The sequence below is a fragment of the Anolis sagrei genome, chromosome Y (genome assembly GCF_037176765.1).
Source record: "Anolis sagrei isolate rAnoSag1 chromosome Y, rAnoSag1.mat, whole genome shotgun sequence".
Taxonomy (NCBI): domain Eukaryota; kingdom Metazoa; phylum Chordata; class Lepidosauria; order Squamata; family Dactyloidae; genus Anolis; species Anolis sagrei.
The window spans coordinates 59020889-59045377 of NC_090035.1; the positions used below are offsets into that span (position 1 = coordinate 59020889).

The 24489-nt window shown below is 44.4% G+C and overlaps 1 protein-coding gene across 3 annotated transcripts in view; it reads left to right on the plus strand.

Annotated features, from left to right (window-relative positions):
- LOC137095283 (large ribosomal subunit protein eL6-like) overlaps positions 1-24489 on the plus strand; it is a 78331-nt gene that overhangs the window by 44640 nt on the left and 9202 nt on the right. For all 3 annotated transcript variants that reach the window (XM_067461737.1, XM_067461738.1, XM_067461739.1), the window contains one exon: positions 11820-11998. In XM_067461737.1, coding sequence (XP_067317838.1) covers positions 11820-11998 — 179 coding nt within the window. The remainder of the gene's footprint in view (positions 1-11819; positions 11999-24489) is intronic.

Here is a 24489-nt window from a genome sequence, read left to right on the forward strand (position 1 = left end):
AGGACGTAACGTGGGTCATGAGAGGTCTATGTGCCAAGTTTGGTGTTGATCCGTCATTGGATGAGGTTTGCAGAGGTCTCAGAATGTGAGTGAAGGTACTGGAAGTTCCATCATCCATGGGCCACCCTTCTCCAAAACTGCAGCAGGATGTACAGTGGGTCATGGGGGCTCTGTGTGCCAACTTTGGTCTTGATTGGTCATTAGATGAGTTTTGCAGCAGTCTTGGGGAGTGGAGGTACTTGAAGTCCCATCATCCATGGTCTATCCTCCTCCAAACTGCACCAGGATGTAGAGTGGGTCATTGGAGCTCCATGTGCCAAGTTTAGTCTTGATTAGTCATTGGCGAGGGTCTCAGTGGTCTCGGGAAGTGAGTGAAGTGACTGCAAGTCCCATCATCCATTGTCAAATTCTTCCAAACCGCACCAGGATGTAGAGTGGGTCATGCTGGGTCTCTGTGTAAATTGTGGTCCTAATCCATCATTGTTGGCAGTTGTAATGGTCTTAGGAAGGGAGTGCAGGTATTGCAAGTCCCATCGTCCATGGTGCACCCTCCTTCAAACTGCACCTGGATGTAGAGTGCGTCATGGAGACTCAGTGTGCCAAGTTTGGTCTTTATTGGTAATTGGATGAGCGTTGCAGTGGTCTCAGGAATTGCGCAAAAGTACTGTAAGTCCCATAATCCTTGGTCTATCCCCAGCCAAACACACACCAGGACGTAAAGTGGGTCATGAGAGGTCTATGTGGCAAGTTTGGTCCTGTTCAGACATTGGATGAGGTTAACAGTGGTCTCAGAATGTGAGTGATGGTACTGTAAGTCCCATCATCCAAAGTCGATCCTCCTTCAAACTGCAGCAGGATGCAGAGTGGGTCATGGGGGCTCTGTGTGCCAAGTTTGGTCTTTATCGGTAATTGGATGAGGGTTGCAGTGGTCTCAAGAATTGAGCAATGGTACTGCAAGTACCATAATCCATGGTCCATCCCCGACCAAACCACACCAGGACGTAAAGTGGGTCATGAGAGGCCAAGTTTGGTCCTGATCAGTCATGGGATGAGGTTAACAGCGGTCTCAGAATGTGAGTGATGGTACTGCAAGTCCCATCATCCATGGTTCATACTCCTCCAAACTGCAGTAGGATGTAGAGTGGGTGATGGGGGCTCTGTGTGCCAAGTCTGTTCTGTATTGGGAGTGTTCTGACCCAGCCCCCGGCCTTTCCTTTCCTCTCTTTGTTATCTCGAAATGTTGGATTTGAGGCTGGCCGATCAGAGCCCATATGCAAATTTCCTTCTGTTATGCCCCGTTTCTGCCATGAACCCTCTTCTCCACCAGGGGCTCCTATTGAAGCTGGCCAATCAGAGACCATATGCAAATAGCACCACAGCGGCAGCCAATCAGAATGTTGGAACTTTCAGGCTGGCCAATCAGAAAGCTGTCAAACACGTCTGCCCTACATCCTACCTACCTCTGCCCTACGTCGCATACAAACACTCTTCTTTATTATATACTAGCTTGGGGACCCGGCGCTGCCCGGGTTATTAGAGAAAGTGGCTAATGGTGGTTCTCTATGCCAAGTTTGGTTTTTCTTGGTCATTGGCTGATGGTTGCATTGTTTTCAGGAAGTGAGTGAAGGTACTTGAAGTGCCATCATCCATGGTCCACCCTTCTCCAAACAGCAGCAGGATATAGAGTGTGTCATGGGGGATCTGTGTGCCAAGTTTGGTCTTTATCAGCCATTGGATGAGGGTGGTAGTGGTTTCAGTAAGTGAGGGAAGGTAATGCAAGTCCCATCATCCAAAGTCCATCCTCCTTCAAACTGCAGCAGGATGTAGAGTGGGCCATGGGGACTCTGTGTGCTAAGTTTGGTCTAGATTGGTCTATGGATGAGGGTTGCAGCAATCTTGGGAAGGAAGTGGAGGTACTTGAAGTCCCATCATCCACGGTCTGTCCTCCTCCAAACTGCACCAAGATGTAGAGTGGGTCATGGGGGCTCTGTGTGCTAAGTTTGGTCTTGATCAGTCATTGGAGTAGGGTCACAGTGGTTTCAGTAAGTGAGTAAACATACTGCAAGTCCCATAATCCATGGTCAACCCTCCTCCAAAACTGCAGCAGGATGTAGAGTGGGTCATGGGGGCTCTGTGTGCCAAGTTTGGTCTAGATTGGTCATTAATGAGGGTTGCAACAATCTTGGGAAAGGAGTGGAGGTACTTGAAGTCCCATCATCCATGGTCTGTCCTCCTAGAAAGTGCACCAGGATGTAGAGTGGGTCATGGAGACTCTGTGTGCCAAGTTTGCTCTTGATCAGTCATTGGCGAGGGTCTCGGTCCCAAGGAGTGAGTGCAGTGACTGCAAGTCCCATCATGCATTGACAAATTCTTCCAAACCGCACCAGGATGTAGAATGGGTCATGCAGGCTCTCTGTGTAAATTGTGGTCCTGACCCATCATTGTTGGCAGTTGTAATGGTCGTAGGAAGGGAGTGCAGGTATTGCAAGCCCCATCATCCATGGTGCATCCTCCTCCAAACTGCACCAGGATGTAGAGTGCATCATGGAGACTCAGTGTGCCAAGTTTGATCTTTATCGCTAATTGGATGAGGGTTGCAGTGCTCTCAAGGATTGAGCAAAGGTACTGCAAGTCCCATAATCCATGGTCCATCCCCAGCCAAACCACACCAGGACGTAAAGTGGGTCATGAGAGGTCTATGTGCCAAGTGTGGTCCTGATCAGTCATTGGATGAGGTTAACAGCGGTCTCAGAATGTGAGTGATGGTACTGCAAGTCCCATCATCCATGGTTCATCCTCCTCCAAACTGCAGTAAGATGTCGAGTGGGTCTTGTGTGCTCTGTTTGCAAAGTGTGGTCTGTATTGGTAATTTTCTGACAGAGCCCCTGGCCTTTCCTTTCCTCTCTTTCTCATCTCGGAATCTTGGAATTGAGGCTGGCCAATCAGAGACCATATGCAAATTTCCTTCTGTTATGTCCCTGTTACTGTCATGAACCCTTTTCTCCACCAGGGGCTCCGTTGAAGCAGGCCAATCAGGGATCATATGCAAATAGCACCACAGCAGCAGCCAGTCTTGGAACTTTCAGGCTGGCCAATCAGAAAGCCGGCACATACACCGCCCTCCACAATTCCGATACAAACACTCTTCTTTATTATATATATAGATATAGATATAGATATAGATATAGATATAGATATAGATATAGATATAGATATAGACTAGCTTGGGGACCCGGCACTGCCCGGGTTATTAGAGAAAGTGGATAATGGCGGTTCTGTATGCCAAGTTTGGTCATTATTGTTTATTGGATGATGATTGCATTGTTTTTAGGAAGTGAGTGAAGGTACTTGAAGTCCCATCACCCATGGTCCACCCTCCAAATGGCAACAGGATATAGAGTGGGTCATGGGGGCTCTGTGTGCCAAGTCTCTTCTTTATCAGTCATTGGATGAGGGTGGCAGTGGTTTCAGTAAGTGAGTGAAGGTACTGCAAGTCCCATCATCCAAAACCCATCCTCCTTCAAACTGCAGCAGGATGTAGAGTGGGTTATGGGGGCGCTATGTCTAAGTTTGGTCTTCATCAGTCATTGGATGAGGGTCTCAGTGGTTTCACTAAGGGAGTGAAGGTACTGCAAGTCCCATCGTCCATGGTGCATCATCCTCCAAACGGCACCAGGATGTAGAGTGCATCATGGAGACCCGGTGTGCCAAGTTTGGTCCTTATCAGAAATTGGATGATGGTTGCAGTAGTCTTAGGAATTGAGCGAAGCTGCAAGTCCCATAACCCATGCTCGATCCACAGTCCAACCACACCAGGGAGTAAAGTGGGTCATGAGAGGTCTATGTGCCATGTTTGGTGCTGTTCAGTCATTGTTGAGGGTCGCAGCAATCTCAGAAAGCAGGTAGAGATACTTCAAGTCCCATCATCCATGGTCTATCCTCCCCGAAAGTGCACCAGGATGTAGAATGGGTCATGGGGGCTCTGTGTGCCATGTTTGGTTTTGATCGGACATTAGATGAGGGTCTCAGTGGTCTCAGGAAGTGAGTGAAGTGACTGCAAGTCCCATCATCCATTGTCAAATTCTTCCAAACCGCACCAGGATGTAGAGTGGGTCATGCGGGCTCTCTCTGTGAATGGTGGTCCTGATCCATCATTGTTGGCAGTTGTAATGGTCTTAGGAGGGGAGTGCAGGTATTACAAGTACCATCGTCCATAGTGCATCCCCCTCCAAACCGCAGCAGGATGTAGAGTGCGTCATGAAGACTCAGTGAGCTAAGTTTGGTCTTTATTGGTAATTGGATGAGGGTTGCAGTGGTCTCAAGAATTGAGCAAAGGTACTGCAAGTCCCATAATCCATGTTCCATCCCTGGCCATAATCCATGTTCCATCCCTGTTCCACCAGGGCGTAAAGTGGGTCATGAGAGGTCTATGTGCCAAGTTTGGTCCTGATCAGTCTTTGGATGAGGTAAACAGCGGCCTCAGAAAGTGAGTGATGGTACTGCAAGTCCCATCATCCATGATCCATCCTCCTCCAAACTGCAGTAGGATGTTGAGTGGGTCATGGGGGCTTTGTGTGCCAAGTTTTGTCTGTATTGGTAATTTTCTGACAGAGCCCCATGGCCTTTTCCTTTCCTCTCTGTCATCTCGGAATCTTGGAATTGAGGGTGGCCAATCAGAGACCATATGCAAATTTCCTTCTCATGTCCCCTTTTCTGTCATGCACTCTTTTCTCCACCAGGGGCTCTTATTGAAGCTGGCCAATCAGAGACCATATGGAAATAGCTCCACAGTGGCAGCCAATCAGAACGCTGGCACATACTCCTCCCGCCACACCGCCACACTTTTGTCCTCCGCATAGCGTCCCAGCTCCCTTGCAATGATGGCAGTTCTGCGTTCGGGGCGTTCACTGTCACTGTTGTCCGTTAGTGTCCGTACATCCCATGTACCGAAGTTCCAAACCGCACCAGGATGTAGAGTGGGTCATGCAGGCTCTCTGTGCAAATTGTGATCCTGATCCATCACTGTTGGGAGTTGTAATGGTCTCAGGAAGGAAGTACAGGTATTGCAAGTCCCATCATCCATGGTGCATCCTCCCCCAAACCGCACCAGGATGTAGAGAGCATCATGGAGACTCAGTGTGCCAAGTTTGGTCTTTTTCGGTAATTGGATGAGGGTTGCAGTGGTCTCAGGAATTTAGCAAAGCTACTGCAAGTCCCATAATCCCTGGCCAAACCACACCAGGACGTAAAGTGGGTCATGAGAAGACTATGTGCCAATTTTGGTCTTGATCAGTCATTGGATGAGGTTAACTGCGGTCTCAGAAAGTGAGTGATGGGACTGGAAGTCCCATCATCAATGGTCCATCCTCCTCTAAACTGTAATCAGATGTACACTCCCGCCACATACATACAAACACTCTCTTTTATTATATATATAAATAGATATAGAGTAGCTTGGGGACCCGGCGGTGCCTAGGTTATTTCAGAAAGACATTGTGTGCCAAGTTTGGTCTTTATCAGTTATTTATGTGGCTCACAGTGGTCTCAGGAAATTAGCAAAGTTAGCAAAGGTACTGCAAGTCCCATCTTCAATGGTCCATTCTCCTCCAAATGGCACCAGGATGACCTACCTCCTCTATTTTGTTCATGCCCAGCACTATTTTTTTTTAACTTTAATTGCATTTTGCCCGGCCATAGATTTTAAATGTGTTTTGTTCTATTGTTCAATGTTTATGCTATTTATGTATGAGTTTTATTTTTAATTGCTTAGTATTTGTATTTTGCTTTGTATTGCGGTTGTTATTGCATGTATTGATGTATTGTGGTCTCGGCCTCATGTAAGCCTCACCGAGGCCCTTGGGAGATGGTAGCGGGGTATAAATAAAGTATTATTATTATTATTATTATTATTATTATTATTATTATTATAGAGTGGGTCATGAGGGCTCTGTGAGCCAAGTGTGGTCTTGATCAGTCATTGGGTGAGTGTTGCAGTGGTCTCGGGAAGTGAGTGAAGTTACTTGAAGTCTAATCATTCATGGTCCATCCTCTGCCAAACTGCACCAGGATAGAGAGTAGGGTCATGGGGGCTCCGTGTGCCCAGTTTGGTCTTATTCAGTTATTGGATGATGGTCACAGCGGTCTCAGGAAGTGAGTGAAAGTACTTCAACATCCTATCATCCGTGGTCTGTTCTCCGCCAAACCTCACAAGAATGTTGAGTGGCCATGGGGGCACTCTGTGCCAAGATTGGTCCATGATCCTTTAAACTGCACTAGGATGTAGAGTGGGCCATGGGGCTCTGTGTGCCAAGTTTGGTCTTGATCGGCCATTGGTTGAGGATTGCAACGGTCTCAGGAAATGAGTGAAGGAACTTCAAGTCCCATCATCCATGGTCTATCCTCCTTGAAACTGCACCAGGATGTAACATAGATTATGGGGGCTCTGTGTGTCAAGTTTGGTCTTGCTTAGTCATTGGAAGAAAGCCTCAGAAAGTGAGTGAAGGTCCTGCATGTACTATCATCCATAGTCCATCATCCCCCAAACCACACCAGAATGTTGCATTTGCTATGGAGGCTCTCTGTACCTAGCTTGGTCTTTATTGATAACTAGCTTGCGGACCTGGCGCTGCCCGGGTTATTTGAGAAAGGAATTGTGTATCAAGGTTGGTCTTTATCTGTTATTTATATGGGTCACAGTGGTCTCAGGAAATTAGTGAAGGTACTGCGGGTCTCATCAACTGTGGTCCATCCTCTTCCACACTGCACCAGGATGGAGAGTGGTTCATGGGGGCTCTGTGTGTCAAGTTTGGTCTTGATCTGTCATTGGATGAGGGTCACAGTGGTCTCAGAAAGTGAGTGGAGGTACTGCAAGTCCCATCATCCATTGTCCATCCTCCTCCAAGCAGCACAGGGATGTAGAGTGGGTCATGTGGGCTCTGTGTGTCAAGTCTGGTCATTAGATGAGGTTTGCAGCAGTCTTGGTAAGGGAGTGGAGGTACTGCAAGTCCCATCATCCAAGGTCTGTCCTCAAAAGTGCACCAGGATGTAGAGTGGGTCATGGGGGCTCTGTGGCAAGTTTGGTCTTGATCAGTCATTGGCGAGGTTCTCAGTGGTCTCAGGAAGTAAGTGAAGTAACTGCAAGTCCCATCATCCATCTCCAAATTCTTCCAAACCGCAGCAGGATGTAGAGTGGGCAATGGGGGCTCTGTTAGCCAAGTGTGGTCTTGATCAGTCATTGGATGAGAGTCACAGTGGTCTTGGGAAGTGAGTGAAGTTACTGGTCCATCGTCTGCCAAATTGCACCAGGAGAGTGGGGTCATCGGGGTTTGTGTGCCAAGTTTGGACTTTATCAGTCATTGGATGAGGGTTGTAGCGGTCTCAGGAAGTAAGTTAAGGTATTTGAAGTCCCATCATCTGTAGTCCATCCTCCTAGAAACAGCACCAAGATGTTGAATTGGCGATGGGGGCTCTGAGTGCCAAGCTGGTTCTTGATCAGTCTTTGAGGGTCGCAGCGGTCTCACGGAGTGTAGGTACTTCAAGTCCCATCATCCATGGTCCGCCTTCCTCCAAATGGCAGTAGTATGTAGAGCAGGTCATGAGGGCACTGTGTGCCAAATTTGGTCTTTATTGGTCTTGGTTGTGGGCCCACACCTCACCAGGACGTAAAGGGGGTCATGGGGGATAAATGGGCCCCTATTGGAAAGCTGCCATAAGATATAGAGTGGGTCTCGGAGGCTCTTTGTGCCAAGTTTGGTCTTTGTCGGTCTATGTTTGGGGCCACAGTGGTCTGTAGGAACCAAAAGTTTTGAAAGTACAAATACCATAATCCTTTTTCCATCCTCCCCCAAACCTCACCAGGACGTAAAGGGGGTAATGGGATTTTTGTGTACCAAGTTTGGTGCAGGTCTGTCACACGTGCTGGTCACAGTAGCCTTTGAAAGTAGCAACCAATCAGAAAGCTCCCAGATACATACAAACGCTCACTTTTATTATATACTACCTTTGTGATCTGGTGGTTCCCGGGTTGTTAGAGAAAGGCATTGTGTGCCAAGGTTGGTCTTTATCAGTAATTTATGTGGCTCGCAGTGATCTCAGGAAGTTAGTGAAGATATCGAGCACAAATTTGGGGGTCTTTGCCTTGAAGACAGAGACCAATCAGACCCACCAAAGAGAATCCGTTTTAACCCTGGTGAGAAAGAAGCACCCAAAATAGATTTTCCCCTGAATTTTCCCAAATAAATCTCTCCAAGGTTGAAGAAAATGCCACAAAGTTGTTTATTTCATTCCATCTGTAGCGGATGTCAAACTGCATTCATTTGCCAAAGCCGACATATTATGCAAAGTGAAACAGTAAATTTTATAGAAAAACAGAGCTGTCAAATTTAATGCCCAATGTCCTATTGTTCATGCAAGAGTTTCTGTTGAGTCCTTTTTTCAGGGGATTTAGTTAGCTTCAGGAAATGTGAGGTTTTTCCTGTAGCCCTAAGTGCTGGGTTCACAAAGAGGTGGCACTTTGTATTTTATATTTCATATAAGGATATGGGGAAGGGGAAAGGGCATGCAAGGGACCATGGGGGATACATTCATATTGGGGGAGAAATGAAATCATACAAGCCCTTCCCACCCACCAGAGTCCATTGAAAGTCCATTAATCATATCGAGAGTCCATGGGGAGGAGAAAAAGTTAGCAAAAAGTTCAGAAAAGTTTTCCAAAGTGGGCAAAAGTTCATAAATAGTCTAAGGAGTTGATGCAACCGGGGAAGGGGGGGGGGGGAGTCCATGGGGATGTATATTGGAAGTGCCAAGGATCAGGATCCATCCGTTAAAGAAAGGTAAACTATAAATCCAATCTCATCCTGTAGGGACAACAAAACCAAAATATTTCCCAAAAGGCAGAATCCCCCTTTCCAATAGGGAGGGCAAGGATGGACGCCACGAAAGTTGAATCCTTTAAACTACAAAAAACTATTTATCATTGCGTGGCCATAGCAATAACGACAAACAGGCATGCAGGAATGCAATCAAAGGGTTTGTCGCAACCCCCAAGGGCAATTATAGTAAATGGAATATACATTTTCATTGGCAGAGCAATTATAGTAAATGGAATATACATTTTCATTGGTTCCCAAAGACAAATCATTTCATTGGTCTAAGCTAGCTATGCAGTTGTTCATTAGTTGTTTATGATTTTGATTGACATTATAGCACACGTGGGATCCTAACAATGGCACAACTATAACGTAACTATGGTCCATTGTTCTCTGACCATGACTGTATCTTATCTGTCTGTTGCAAACATGGCTTCAGAGTGACTGGGAAACTTGGGGGTTCTATCTAGCAAACAGCTAGCTGGTTTTGTCCAGATATACTGTTATCCTTGAATAGTAACTTCTTCTTTGGAGCACTGATTTCTCAAACAATCAGCATTTTCTGTGAACATAGGCCTACTGCAGAAATAGGCCAATATGGCAGTAAATCATGACATATGGGCATTGGGGAAATATCTGAAAATTCCCTTTTTAAAACCACGTCCCCTCTAATCCAATGTCCAGGATGGCCAGTCACGGGTCAATGACATTCACACACAGGCTGTGGTAAAGAGGTAACTATAACAAAATGTTTATTTAACAAGTTTAAGTGCCACTGTACAAATATGTGATGGTTTCAGAAGTAGTTCAGTGCTTGAATTACAAGTTCTAGTCAAAACCTTTAAACTGAGAAACTCTTATTATTCTACTAAGCAGATTCTCCAATACAAACAGCCCAATTCTCCAGGGTCTGTTTACACCAATAGTTCTTCCTTGAAGCAACTATTAAGAATTCATCACAAGCTAAACTTCCTTCTTGTTTCCTTTTCAATTCCTAACTGCTATCCCTAAACTCCAACTGTCAAAACCCAACTGCCAACTCAAGCCTCAGAATTCAAAAAGGTACCTTTTTTTCTTTATCTAAATATTAGGCTCCCCCCCACCCCCAATTCTAACCAATCCTGACCATCTACCCTTTTCTTCCTTAACAAGGACATGCCCCCACTAAGAAAACCTAACCTAAGATGATGTCTCCCTGTTTCCCTAATCTAAAATGGCTGCCGGGGTTTTACTAGGCCCATATCCTAACTGTTAAAGGTAAGGGTTCACCACACATGCACAGGGCCGGCAAGACATCATTTCTTGATGGGATTCACCCCTCTTCGAGTGGTTGGAGATAGTGGTCGGGACGGAACTCTGGCACCCACTGGGCAGACAAGCGGTCAGTCTTCAGGATTCATCCATCCTCCTGTTGCTAGAGAGTGTGGTTGTAGTGGAACGCTGGGATCCACTGGGCGGACAAGTGGTCATTCCTCGGGGATTTGTCCATCCTGGTGCTAGAGGGGGTGGTTGCGATGGAACGGTGGCATCCACAGGGCAGACAACCGGTCAGTCCTCGGAGAGATTAGTCCCTCAGCGTGTTGTTGGTAGTGGTGGTTGGGGAGGATCTCCGGCATCCACAGGGCAGACAAGCAGTAGGTCCTCGGGGGGATTCGTCTGTCCTATTGCTGGAGGGTGTGGTTGGGGTGGAATGCTGGCATCCACTTGGCAGACAAGTTGTCAGTCCTCTCAGGTACTCGTCCGTCCTCCTGTTGCTAGATGCGATGATCGGGCAGGAACTCTGGCATCCACAGGGCAGACAAGCAGTCAGTCATCAGGGGAATCCATCCCTCCTCAAGTTGTTGGAGGATGTGGCCAGGTAAAACTGCCGGCATACACAGGGCTGGCAAGCCATCAGTTCCCACATTCCTTCTTGAGTGGTTGGAGTAGGTGGTCAGGGTGGAACCGTGGCCTCCACTGGGAATACAAGCAGTAAGTCCCCAGGATTCATCCGTCCTCCTGTTGCTGTAGGGGTTGGTTGGGTGGAATGCTGGCATCCACAGGGCAGGCAAGCTATCAGTTCTGGAGGGAATTCGTCCCTCTTCGAGGGGTTGGATGAGGTGGTCGGGGCAGAACCCTGACATCCATTGGCCAGACAAGCGGTCAGTCCTCAGGGGATTTGTCCATCCTCATGTGGCTGGAGGGGTTGTTTGTGATAAAACGCTGGCATCCACTGGGCAGACAAGCAGTCAGTCCTTGGGGGTATTCATCCGTCCTGTTGCAAGCATATGTGGTCTGGGAGGAACGCTGGCATCCACAGGGTATACAAGCCGTCTGTCCTCAGGGGGATCCATCCCTCCTCGAGTTGCGGGATGTGGTCTGGGAGGACCTCTGGCATCCACAGGGCAGGCAAGCCATTAGTTCTGGAGAGAATTCGTTCCTCTTCGAGGGGTTGGATGGGTGGTCGGGGCGGAACCCTGGCATCCATTGGACAGAAAAGTAGTCAGTCCTCGGGTTAATTCGTCCGCCCTTCTGTTGCTGGAGGAGTTGGATGGGATGGAATGCTGGCACCCACTAGGCAGACATGCAGTCAGTCCTCAGGGGTATTCATCCGTCCTCATATTGCAAGTGTATGTGGTCAGGGAGGAACGCTGGAATCCAGAGTGAAGGTTTTTTTTATATCACCATCTTTTTGGTCATTCTGTCTAATATGGATAGTCTGGTAATCTCAGTTTAATCTCAATCTATTACATATTTGATCTCACTGTTTCTCTGTGTACATAACATATATCTATACAAATTAATTATTAGAAAAAAGATAAATGGATTAGTATATTGAAACTCAATACATTATATTTCTGGAGAGATTTCAGTATTTAAGCTGTTTTCTTTACAGAGAAGTTAGTTCATAATTGTTGGGAAGGAAAAATTGTTTTATCTGGTGCTGAGTAACAACATTTTTCCTCCACTCAGGGCCTCTAGCAATCAACCGTGTTCCACTTCGCAGGGCTCATCAAAAGTTTGTCATTGCTACTTCAACCAGAATCAACATCTCTGGGTTAAAACTTCCCAATCACCTCAATGATCTTTACTTCAAGAAGAAACGGCTGCATAAACAGAAAAACGAAGAAATTTTTGATATGGAGAAAGTGGTATGTGTATATATGTATTTATTATGTGGTATTTATGTGCCTTCAAGTCATTTTTCAACTTTAATTTATTTATTTTATTTATTTATTTACTGCATTTGTTGACCGCCGTTCTCAGCCCTAGGGCGACTCACGGCGGTGTACAACATATAAAAACACAGTTTACAATAAAGCAATAGCACAACGAAGTATCAAACATAACTATCAATAATACAACAATCCTATAATTACACTAAATCATCCGCGCCGTCTCATCGTAGAATCATAAACCAATCTCGTAATCCATATTCCGTTCCAGTCATCATTGCCAATTGTTGTAGCACTTAGTTAAATGCCTTCTCAAATAACCATGTCTTTAGGCTCTTGCGGAATGACATAAGGGAGGGCGCCTGTCTGATGTCTACAGGGAGGGTGATCCACAGCCGGGGGGCCACCACCGAGAAGGCCCTCTCTCTCGTCCCCGCCAGACGTGCCTGTGAGGCAGGCGGGATTGAGAGAAGGGCCTCCCCAGACGATCTCAAGGCCCTCGTGGGCTCATAGGCCGAGATGCGGTCGGAAAGGTATTTTGGGCCGGAACCGTTTAGGGCTTTGTAGGCCAACACCAGCACCTTAAATTGGGCCCGGTAGCAGATCGGAAGCCAGTGGAGCTGGAACAACAAGGGCGTTGTGTGCTCCCTGCGTCCCGCTCCTGTTAGTAACATAGCTGCCGCGCGCTGGACTAGCTGAAGCTTCCGGGCCGTCTTCAAGGGCAGCCCCACGTAGAGAGCGTTGCAGTAGTCAAGGCGGGATGTGACCAGAGCGTGTACCACCGTGGCCAAGTCAGACTTCCCGACGTACAGGCGCAGCTGGCGCACGAGCCTAAGCTGTGCAAATGCTCCCCTGGTCACCGCTGAAACCTGGGGATCCAGGCTCAACGACGAATCCAGGGTCCCACCCAAGCTGCGAACCTGCGCCTTCAAGGGGAGTGTGACCCCATCCAGCACAGGCTGTAACCCTATACCCTGTTCGGCCTTGCGACTGGCCAGGAGTACCTCTGTCTTGTCTGGATTTAATTTCAGTTTCTTCGCCCTCATCCAGATCATTACAGCGGCCAGGCACCGGTTCAGGACCTCGACAGCCTCCTTAGTAGCAGGTGGGAAGGAGTGACAGAGTTGGACATCATCTGCGTACAGATGACACCGCACCCCGAAACTCCGGATGATCTCACCCAGCGGCTTCATGTAGATGTTAAACAGCATGGGGGACAGTATAGAGCCCTGTGGAACCCCACAGGTCAAAGGCTGTGGTGTTGAACAGGTGTCCCCCAATAACACCTTCTGGGTGCGGCCCTCCAGAAATGACCGGAGCCACTGCCAAACAGTGCCCCCAAGGCCCATTTCCGCAAGGCGCCCCAGAAGGATACCGTGGTCAACGGTATCGAAGGCCGCTGAGAGGTCCAGGAGCACCAACAGGGACACACTCCCCCTGTCTAGCTCCCGGCGCAGATCATCCACTAAGGCGACCAAGACCGTCTCAGTTCCATGTCCCGGTCTGAAACCAGACTGTGCCGAGTCCAGATAATCTGTGTCTCTCAAGAATACCTGGAGTCGTGAGGCCACCACGCTTTCCATGACTTTGCCCAAAAAGGGGAGATTGGAAACAGGCCGAAAGTTGTCAAATTTAGTGGGGTCCAATGATGGTTTCTTCAACAGCGGTTTTATAATAGCTTGTTTTAAGCTCGCTGGAATCTTGCCTTCCCGAAGGGAGGCATTAACCACCACCGTTACCCACTCAGCCAATCCCCCTCTGGCCTCCTTCAGAAGCCAGGATGGGCAGGGGTCTAGGATGGACGTAGTGGGCCTCATTCCTCCAAGTATCTTGTCCACATCCTCGGGCTTCACAAACTGAAAAGAATCCATCAAAATAGGACAAGCAGGTGCTCGTGTCACATCCTCAGAGACTGCATTTAACATGGTGTTCAGCCCAGAACGGATCAAAGCGACTTTGTCTGCAAAGAACCGAGCAAATGCTTCGCAGCACGAGGCCGAATTGTCAGGGCTCCCGCCTAAAGTGGCGGGAGTTAAAAGACCTCTGACAATCCGGAACAACTCCGCCGGACGGTTCCTTGCAGATGCAATAGTGGCCGCAAAGAAAGTTTTCTTTGCGGCTTTTATTGCCGCGGCATATGCCCTTAAAAAGGACACAAACCGTGTTCGATTTGACTCGCTCGGATCCGAACGCCACACGCTCTCTAGTTCCCTCTTCCTTCGCTTCATCACTGCCAGCTCCTCAGTGAACCAAGGAGCTGGTTTAGCTCGGCTACTTGAGAGGGGACGTTCCGGAGCGATCATGTCAATTGCCCTGGCCATCTCCCCATTCCAGAGAGCGACCAAGGCCTCGACATGGTCACCTACCGAGGTGGCGGGCAAATCCCCAAGAGCCGTCAGGAATCCATTCGGATCCATAAGCCTCCTGGGGCGGACCATCTTAATGGGTCCTCCACCTTTGCAGAGGTTAGGGGACGCAGTGAGCCTAAATCTGATCAGGAAGTGGTCAGTCCATGGCAACGGAGAGATGGACAACTCCTCCACACCGCCACCCTGCTCCCATCCCTGGCAGAAAACCAAGTCCAATGTATGTCCAGCACAGTGGGTGGGGCCAGATATTTGTTGGGACAGCCCCATGGTTGCCATGGCAGACATGAAGTCCTGAGCCGCTCCTGTGAGAGTCGCCTCGGCATGGATATTGAAGTCTCCCAGCACGAGAAGCCGTTGAGACTCCAACGCCAGGCTCGAGACTACCCCCGCTAGCTCAGGTAGGGAGACTGTAGTGCAGCGAGGTGGACGGTACACTAGCAGAATCCCTATTCTGTCCCGGTCACCCACCCTCAGGTGGACACATTCAAAATTTGTGGTCTGCGGGATGGGACTCCTGGTCAGATGGATGGAATCTATAGACCACTGTGACCCCGCCTCCCCGTCCTCCGGATCTCGGTTGGTGCTGTACGGAGAAGCCTGGAGGACAAAGCTGGGTAAGATTCACGCCTCCAGCTTCATCCAACCAGGTCTCCGTGATGCACGCCAGATCTGCCCGCTCATCCAGGATTAGATCCTGGATAAAGGTCGTTTTTCCGTTGACAGATCTGGCGTTCAAAAGCACCACCTGCAATCCAAAGGGCCCGCCAACCTGGTTACACCAATTTACCTTAGGAGACCGGTTTGGGATTATTAATGTAGATAAGCGGTCCGAATTAAGCCGAATTTGAGGTCTCCTTTTTCCGCATCTCCCCCTCCCCACCATGACCTCTATGGGGGCCCCTCGGCTAGTGGAACACCTCTCCTCCTCCATGCCGCAGTCCAAATCTTTAACAAAACAAAGCTCCACCACATCAACCTGGTATTAGTTGGTAGTCTCAATTTGTACAAACAAGTCCCATCTCTGTTTAACTTTTAAGATCAGACAGGATCTGATGCCTTTAAGGTATTCAGGCCCCATTTATTGTATACATAAATATATTTAGTTCGTTTATAGTATTCATACTCTCCCCTTTAGTTAAAAAAAGGTTTCCAGAGATAGTAGTGAATGGGGCTTAGCCATATATCACATATAAGCATAAGCAACAAAAGAATTTTGACCAAAAAACCTTGAATATCCAGGTCAGCTTGTTCACTAGTCAACATCAGTCTTCTCAGTTACAGTGCTGCTTTGATCTGGTAAAATACTTGGGCTGAAAAATTGTAGCAGTGGCCTTTTTTCTACACTTCCCCACAATGGTTGCTTTATAGGGCATTGGCACTTCTTTTAGGTTCTTCTGCACAAAGCTTCTTACTTTCCAGGCTGCTTAGTATGGAGTATGCAGTTTTTTCCATGTCAGGAGCGACTTGAGAAACTGCAAGTCACTTCTGGTGAGAGAATTGGCCATCTGCAAAGACATTGCCCAGGGCACACCCAGATGTTTTGATGTTTTGCCACCCTTGTGGGAGGCTTCTCTCATGTCCCCACATGGGGAGCTGGAGCTGACAGGGAGCTCATCTACACTGCCTGGAATAAAACCTCCAATCTGTCAGTCTTCAGTCCTGCCAGCACAAGGATTTAACCCATTGTGCCACCAGGGGTTCCTAATAAGCACCTACACCGTTGTTCAGCCTATCTTCAATCTCACCCATTGTTACTGCTGCAGCACTATTGTTATTTCCTCAGCCAATGAAGCCTTGTGCTTCTATTTTAGCTTCTTCAGAAAGCTTGTCATGGATTTGAATTTGAATTTAGTATTCCCATCCTCAGGATTTCTTATTATGTACCATATATTCAAATATTCCAAGATCCTTTGTGTCTCAAGCATTTTAGGATACTCATCATACTTGAAAAGTACAAAACAAAGAACTGTTTGAATTTGTCCTGTCTTTAAAAGGGCTTTGTTGTGGTCTCTTAGAAATCACACAAGTAGTTTACTATGCCTGCGCAGGCTCCAACAGAAGCTTTCCTAAGCTCTAATTTTTTCAGGTTTTGGTGGTAACCTCACTCACTTCTCCCCAAGGCATAAAAGGCGCCTTGGCTCCTGCTCTTGCCTTTGTGCTCCTCACATTTTTTTTCCTTTTCTCTCACCAAGATGTCCACCACATGGTTCAAACATTGTGTCCAGTGTGCCGTGAAGATAAAAGACTTTGATGGCCATCCAAAGTGTCTTTGCTTTGAACAAAGCCATGTTGCAGGCCCCTGCATCCATTATCAAGCCTTCATGGTGCAAGCCAGGAAAACAGGGAAGCCAGGCTTAAAGCACTGCCCTAACAACAGGCTTTGGCTCCATCGACATCCATTATCCCCTTGGCAATTCTATCCAAGTTGTCTATGACCTTAAAGACTTCAAAACCTTTGAAGACTTTGAGGCCATCAAGGTAAAAGACAGACACTTGCTACTGGCACCTTCCTTGGTCCCATTGACATCGGGCTCCATAGTCTCCATATGTTTGACATGCTTGATCATGGCAACTCTGCCATCACCCTTATTTATGAGAAAAGTCTATAGTGCATCTATGAGGAGACGAAAAAGCCAGAGTCGGAGGCACCTTAAACCATGATCTTGCTGGCTGTCCCTCCAATGCCAGAAAAGTCCTTGGAGTCAGACCTGCCAAGAGAAGTAAGATCCAGCAAACTTTCAGAGCAGAGCAGATGGCTTCATCTACTGCTTCCTCTCACAACTCATCACTGTCACTCCTGCTCACCCAACTCCCACAATCCTCTTGAGTCTCTCTCTGATGGTGAACTACAGGAGTCCCCTCTTAGATCTACTCACACTGTAATCAGGGCACCAGTCGAGCCCCAGTGGTCCCAAGACTCACCACCCAAGACCACTGGCTTGCCAGGAGCTCTTCCCAACAGAACAGATGACTCCCCCTCAGGTGGATATGGGCTGCCAGACTGTTCGCTTGGTAAAATCAATGTGCTAACCACTGTTCCCATAACAAATGCAGACTCAATCAATCATCCAAAAATCTCAATCCCTAGAAGGTCCCACAGCTCCTACAAAGAGAGAATTTCTCCTGGGCATCCTGCAGGACATTAAGATTGTTCACCACACCAAGGATAACCATAAGGCTCTTGAATCTGTGGCTTCCAGTTCTGTGGTCTCTCTAAGGCTAGAACGCTCTCCAGAGGCCAGCACCTACTGTATTTACCTACCATCACCTACAGACAATGTCCAAGCTTTCTTGGACTTAATGATGAGGGTGGCTAAAGCCCTCAGGATGGTGGTCAAACAGGTTTCAAAGACTATCAATGATCCTGTCTTCAAAAGAGTTCAGGGTGAAGCTCTCCTCAAGCAGTACTTACCTCATTCCTCCCTACCTCCTGGAAGTACTCCAGGCTTCTTGGAAGAACCCATCCTACATTCCTCTGACCTTGAGAAAGATCGAGGCCTGGTACCACATTGATGATGACGTGTATGGCTGGCCCACTCATCATTCCGGTTCCAATTGTGTAGTGGTAAAATCCTCACAGTCCTCCACCAACAGAAGCCCTCAGAGTCTTCTCACAGTGAATAAAGAACAAGTCAATCAACTTCCAGTAGAGGCTTGATGGTGGACCGCACGGATCTCTGGGGGCTCTCTTAGAGATCCAGCCCTGCATAGCGTCAGGAGTGTTTTTTCACTCCCACTCTCCAGGAAGATTGAAGCAGGATAATGTGCAACTCTCAAAAGAGATAATCCCTGGTCAATTATTATTGTTATTATTATTATTATTAACTTTATTTGTACCCCGCTAGCATCTCCCGAAGGACTCGATGCGGCTTACACAGGCTGAAGCCTCACAACACAATACAGTAAAAAACATAACACAACAATAGTAAACAAAGCAAATCAAATAGTTAAGCAAATAACAAACAACAGTAACAATACATCAAGACACTTTAAAACTGGGCCGGCCAGCGCCATGGGGTACAGGGTTAAAAGTGCTGGAGTGGCAGGAGGAGCATGGGATTAAAAATAGTGCGGTGTGCAGTAATATTAATTATACTAAAGTGCTTCTAGGACTTGGGGTTAGTGTTAGTGTTAGTGTTGTAATAACATCTGACTTCCCCCAAGGAGGCCAGTTCAAAGTGCCCTAGGAAACCCTCGCAGAGACAGCAGACCGTGGCAGAGGCAGTCCGGGCTAATTTAAAGCTGCAAAGAGGTCCGACCTTCCTCTATTTTAATTTAACAAAGCTTCAATAACTGTAAGTAAGCAACAATAATCAGAACTTCGAGAAAAAAGTGAGCTGTTCCTATATGTCAATAATTAATGATGAAAAGAGAAATTAAAGGAAAGTAAGAAAAGCTCCAAACGAAAACTCAAAGCTAATTTTGTTCCTTAAAAGTAACAAAGGCTGTGAGAAGTGGGAGGAGGAGATTAAGGAAACAAAGAGAAAGAAAGAGAAACAAAACTAACGAGACAAGATTGTGGACTGTTGGGAATCATTAATGCCTTTGCTGACCTTGGAGCAGATTTCTTTTGCCGGCAGCTGTCATATCTTAGTAATAATTGAAACAACAGAGCATACCAGCTCCCCCAGTAAGAGGGTGAAGGAGCCAGGAAGTGATGAAATAGACAAGGCACTGCAGATCAACTAACTGGAAAATCTAACTGCAGATCTAACTGCAGATCAACTAACTAGAAAATCTAACTGCAGATCAACTAACTGCATTATATCAACAAGAACTGTGCAAAGAAACACAAGGACCCATAGATTTACAAAAAAATATAGAGAGAGAGTGACACAACATACTAAAGCAAAAAGACTCCCCATGTACTAAGGGGAAGAAAAGATTTTGAAAGGAGAGATTAAGGGATGAGATGTGACAAAAGAAGAAAACATACTGTGGAACCAAAGAGAATTGATAGGCTAAAGAGAGACGTCCAGAGGATAAAAGCAGAAAGAAGGAAGAGCTGTGGAGAAGAAGCAGAGGGAAGGTGAAAACGAGATAAGTGAGTGTAGTAAAGAAATATCCTAAGACGGAGAAGGTGGCAGAAAGTGGCGGTGGATCTGCAGGTTGGCAAAGAAGAAGGAGAAACGAGGTAAGGCACAGAAGAGCCAAGGGAAGAGTCGGGGTTGAAGAGAGAAGAGCGGAGAACAGGGTGGCGTAATTACAGGTGGAGAAGAAGAGTGGAAATGAAGACAGAGATAGCAGGGAGACAGGTGTGAAACGTTGCCAGGAGACTAGAGAACACCGAAGAGAGGGAGGAAGAAATCTTAAGGACTGAGCAAATTGCTGGAATGATAAGATAGCTAGGAGAATCAAATACAGAGGTGACTGATAGAGGAGGGCTTCGCAACAGACAGAATACTGGGCCCAAAGAGTAGTAGAAAACCATAGTGTAAAAGAGGAATAGAAGAGAAGACATTAAGCTCTAATAAAACATCAGTAGATAAATATAAAAAGATCAAACAAAAGTCAAAATAAACAGAGAATTACCTGAGAATAAGAAAAAAGGGGGGAGACAATAAAATAAGTGAGATAGCAAACCCTAAAACTAAGGAAATTTTTCCAAGAAGAGGCTTGATTCAAGACGATTTAAGCCTGAAAGATATTATGGCTGAAATTTAAAAAAATGCAGGAAAACCAAGAAAAAATACAAGATAAGCTAGATACATGACAACAAATAATGTATAATGAAATGTCACAACTAAAAAAGGAAATCAAAGAAGATATACAAATAATAAAATATGAGTAAACTGCAAAATGATATATAAGATGTAAAAAAAGAGAATAGCAAAATTACTGACAGACAAAAATAGAAACAAAAATGAATAAACTGGAAGAGATGAGCAAAAAACTCCAAGCACAACAAGATATGCTAGAAGTTAGAGAGATGAAATATCAATTAAAATTTCAGAATATTGAAGAAGAGACAAATCAAGATGCTTGGAGAGTAAGAAACCTAAATGAAAGAGATTATACCTACTATTTGGGTAGGCATGAATCCTGGTCAAGGATTGACATGGCATGGGTATCCAAAACTGTAATGACAAAAATTGATTGTATTAAGGTAATACCAAGAACAATTTCAGACCACTGCCCACTAGAGATTAAATTTAAAATTGAATCCCCCTTTATAGATGGAAACTTAACAAAAAATTGATTACTTAAATAAATAATATTAAGAAAAATAAAATATTGCTAAAAGAATTCTTTGAAATAAATAACACCAAAGAAATAACTGTAGAGATGTTATGGGATACCAGTAAGGCTTATATTAGAGGCCAATTCATTCAACAAAACTCAATCAGAATTAAGAACAGAAATAAAAACTTAAGAGAAATTATGGAAGAAATTAAAACAAATGAAGATATTTTAAAAAGAAATCTTAAGGATGAAAAAATTAAATCAATTCTAAAGTTCTTAAGGAAACAAATAGATACAATTCAAATCGACCAAATAGGAAAAAAATTAACATACATTAAGCAAAATCATTTTGAAAATGCGAATAAACTGAGTAAGTGGTTAGCTAGGAAACTAAACCAAAAAAGACAACCACAAATGATAACATTATATGTGAATGGGAAAATATACAATACAGATCGGGAAATAATGCACCAATTCAGAAATTATTATAAAAAAAATGTATAAGAAAGTTACAAAAAAGAAGACATTTCCAAATATCTTGGAAATTGGAAACTTCAAAGACTAAATGACTAACAAACAAACGAATTAAATTGCCCTATTACTGAAAATGAAATAAAACTAGCAATTAGGAAATTGAAAACTGGTATAGCTCCAGGGCCAGATAGCTTTACTGCTGCGTATTATAAGACCTTCTCAGAAGAATTAATCCCATTTCTAAAAGAAATTATGAATAAAGCTTTAGATCAACAAAAAATACCCCAAACATGGACCCAAGCCAAAATCATAGTAATACACAAAGAAAATAGTGATCCAAAAGATGTAAAGAACTATAGCCCTATATCACTATTAAATATAGATTCTAAGATCTTTACAAACATTCCAGCTAAAAGACTTAAAACCTTTTTTATTGAGTGGATATAGGAAGATCAATCTGGATTCCTACCAAAAAGACAATTATAGAATTAGAATTATATTAGAAACCATTGAATTTTATGAAACAAATACACAAAAAGAAGTCACATTACTATTTCTTTGACCAAATGAATTGGGGTTTTTTAATGGTACCCAAAGTCCATTTAAAAGAAATGGACTTTTGGTACCATTTATCTCAGCGATTCAAGCAATATATAAAACCCAAGAGGCCACATTGATGATAAATGGAAGAGAGACATCTAAATTTCACATCAAGAACGGAACGAGACAAGGCTGTCATCTCTCCATTGCTATTTATACTAATTCTAGAAATATTACTTAAAGCAATAAGCAAAGACTCGGAACTTAAAGATCTATCTGTCGGTAAATTTAATTTTAAAGTGAGAGCCTTTGCGGATGACGTATGTATAGTGGAAGAGCCAGCAATTTCATTAACTAAATGGACAAGAAAAATTGAAGAACTCGGGGAATTAGCTGGATTTAGGATTAACAAACTAAAAACAAAAATTCCATCAAAAAATTTAAATAAAAGCAGAGGGAAATACAAGAATGCACGGAGATCTCTATAGCCAACAAAGTAAAATATTTGGGGGTAATTATATCAGCAAGTAACACACACTTGGTAAAAAATAATTATGAAGAAAAATGGAGACAAATTAAAAAAGATTGGGACACATGGAAATATATGAATTTATCTTTGTTGGGGAGAATCTCAATAATCAAGATGAATGTCTTACCAAAAATGCTTTTTTATTTCAAACTGTACCAGTAATCAGAAATATTTTTTTACTTTAATAAATGGTCTAAAGGTATAAGAAATTTTATATGAAATGGGAAAAAGCAAGAATTAAATACAATAATCTTATTGATCACAAAAGAAGGGGAGGACTAGCACTTCCAGATTTAAAACTTTATTTTGAAGCGGCGGCATTACAATGGGTAAAAGATTGGTCAACAGTAAAGAAAACAAGACTTCTAGCACTAGAGGGTTTAATCTCCAAAATGGGTGGTACTCATATTTATGGTTTGACAAGCTTAACATTGAAAAAAAAGGAAATCATTTCATTAGATCTGCCCTAATTAAAATTTGAAATAAATATAAAAACAGATTATACTCAAAAATTCTGCTATGGATATCTCCAATAGAAGCAAGACACAAAAGAGAATTGCCACCTGAGCAGTGCTGGCATATAAAGATTTATTAACTATAAACAAAGGAGAAGAGATCACACTAAAAAACATGAGGAAATAAATAAATCGGAAAATATCAATTGGTTCCAATATTGGCAAGTAAAGGAAAGTTACAAAGAAGATAAAATATGTGGCTTTGAAACCAAAGAAACATTTTGGGACAAATTAATGAAAAAAGACAAGCAAATTATTAAAATTTTATACCAAAAATATTAGAATGGGAAACTGAAGAGAAAAGCCTCAAAGCTTGCATGGTGAAATGGGCAGCAGATATAGGTCATACCATACAATTAGACAAGTGGGAAGAAATTTGGAATAAAAATTTGAAATATACTTATTCAATGGATTTTTTAAAAACTGGATAAAAATATTTTATCTCACTCCACAAAAAATGTCCAATTTTTTTTTTTAAAAAAACAGCGACAGTAGGTGCTGGAAATGTAAAGCACACACAGGGTCCTTTGGTCCTTTCTGCATATGTGGTGGAACTGTGTAAAAGCTAGAAACTTCTGGAAAGACATTTATAAAACAATACAACAAATTTTGAAAATAAGGTTCAAGTTTAAGCAAGAATATTTTATTAGATATGTTTTACTTTGCATTAGCCCAAAATCAAGATAAAATTTTGTCTGATATGATGACAGCAGCAAGATTAACTTTCGCAAAACTTTGGAAACGAAATGATTCCAACTAGAGAATATCATGCTTATAAAATTACTGGATATAATGAATATGGACATACTGACTTATCAAATTTCATGCCATTCTCCAAATCCTAAAAAGAAAACTTGCCAACTGGCTCTACAGATCCCACAATGCTCCTCACAAGTGGAGACTCAATCCAGAGGAGCTTTACAGGCTTTTCGACCACTGCAGGAGGCCACCCTCTTCATTATGGGGCCAGGTGCAGGCCAGTCGAATCCATTGGATATCTCAGAGATGCCTTTGGAAGGTTGGTTCTCTGTCGCATTGACAATGCCTCTGCACCTTACTTTGTATTTGTTCTTCCCTATACAATAATGCAGGGGACAGATGTTTATTTTGTCACATGTTTATTGAAAAAATAATGAAAAATATAATGGGATAGATCCCTTCTTCGTACTGTGGCACTTACTCTTGTTCTTGTAATCCTTGAAAAGGTATCTCCTTTGATACCTACAAGGAGAAAAAGGAAAAGAAAAGCTAGCCAAAATGCACTAACTTTGTTTTCTCTGTTTTATTGCTCTGATTTGGCAGCAGGGTCCTGTAACTACCTCGAGGCACAGTTGCCTTGGGCCTCACTTCAGAGTCCTCCACCTTCAGCACTTGCTCTGTGGCACTATTCTATTGAATTACTCCAATGAACTTTTTCTTGTACCTATCCTGTGTTGATTTGAATACTTGCCCCCTTTCATCACCTCAGATTCCACTTATGTGATTTCACAGAGACCATGAAGAAGGACAGGTTGCTTAGCTGTAAATGTTTCGTTGAGTGATCCTCTGTGAATTCATACAAATCTACCAGTTCCTTCCTTAATATATGCAAACTTCCTCCTCTCTACCTGCTACGGTGGTGTAGGGACTGGGTAGCCACCGGCCAGGGCGTGTTTTATGTCCTCAGAAGTAGTGGTGAAGTACCACTAAAACTTGAAAAATTAGAGCTTAGAAAAGCTTCCGTTGTAGCTTCTATAGGTGCAGTAATTCTGTAAATTCACAGAGAACCACTCGAAGGAACACAGTTAAAGTTAGGCAACCTGTCCTTTCATTAAATTGTAGGAAGCAGTTATGAAATTATAATCTCAAAGGAGAACA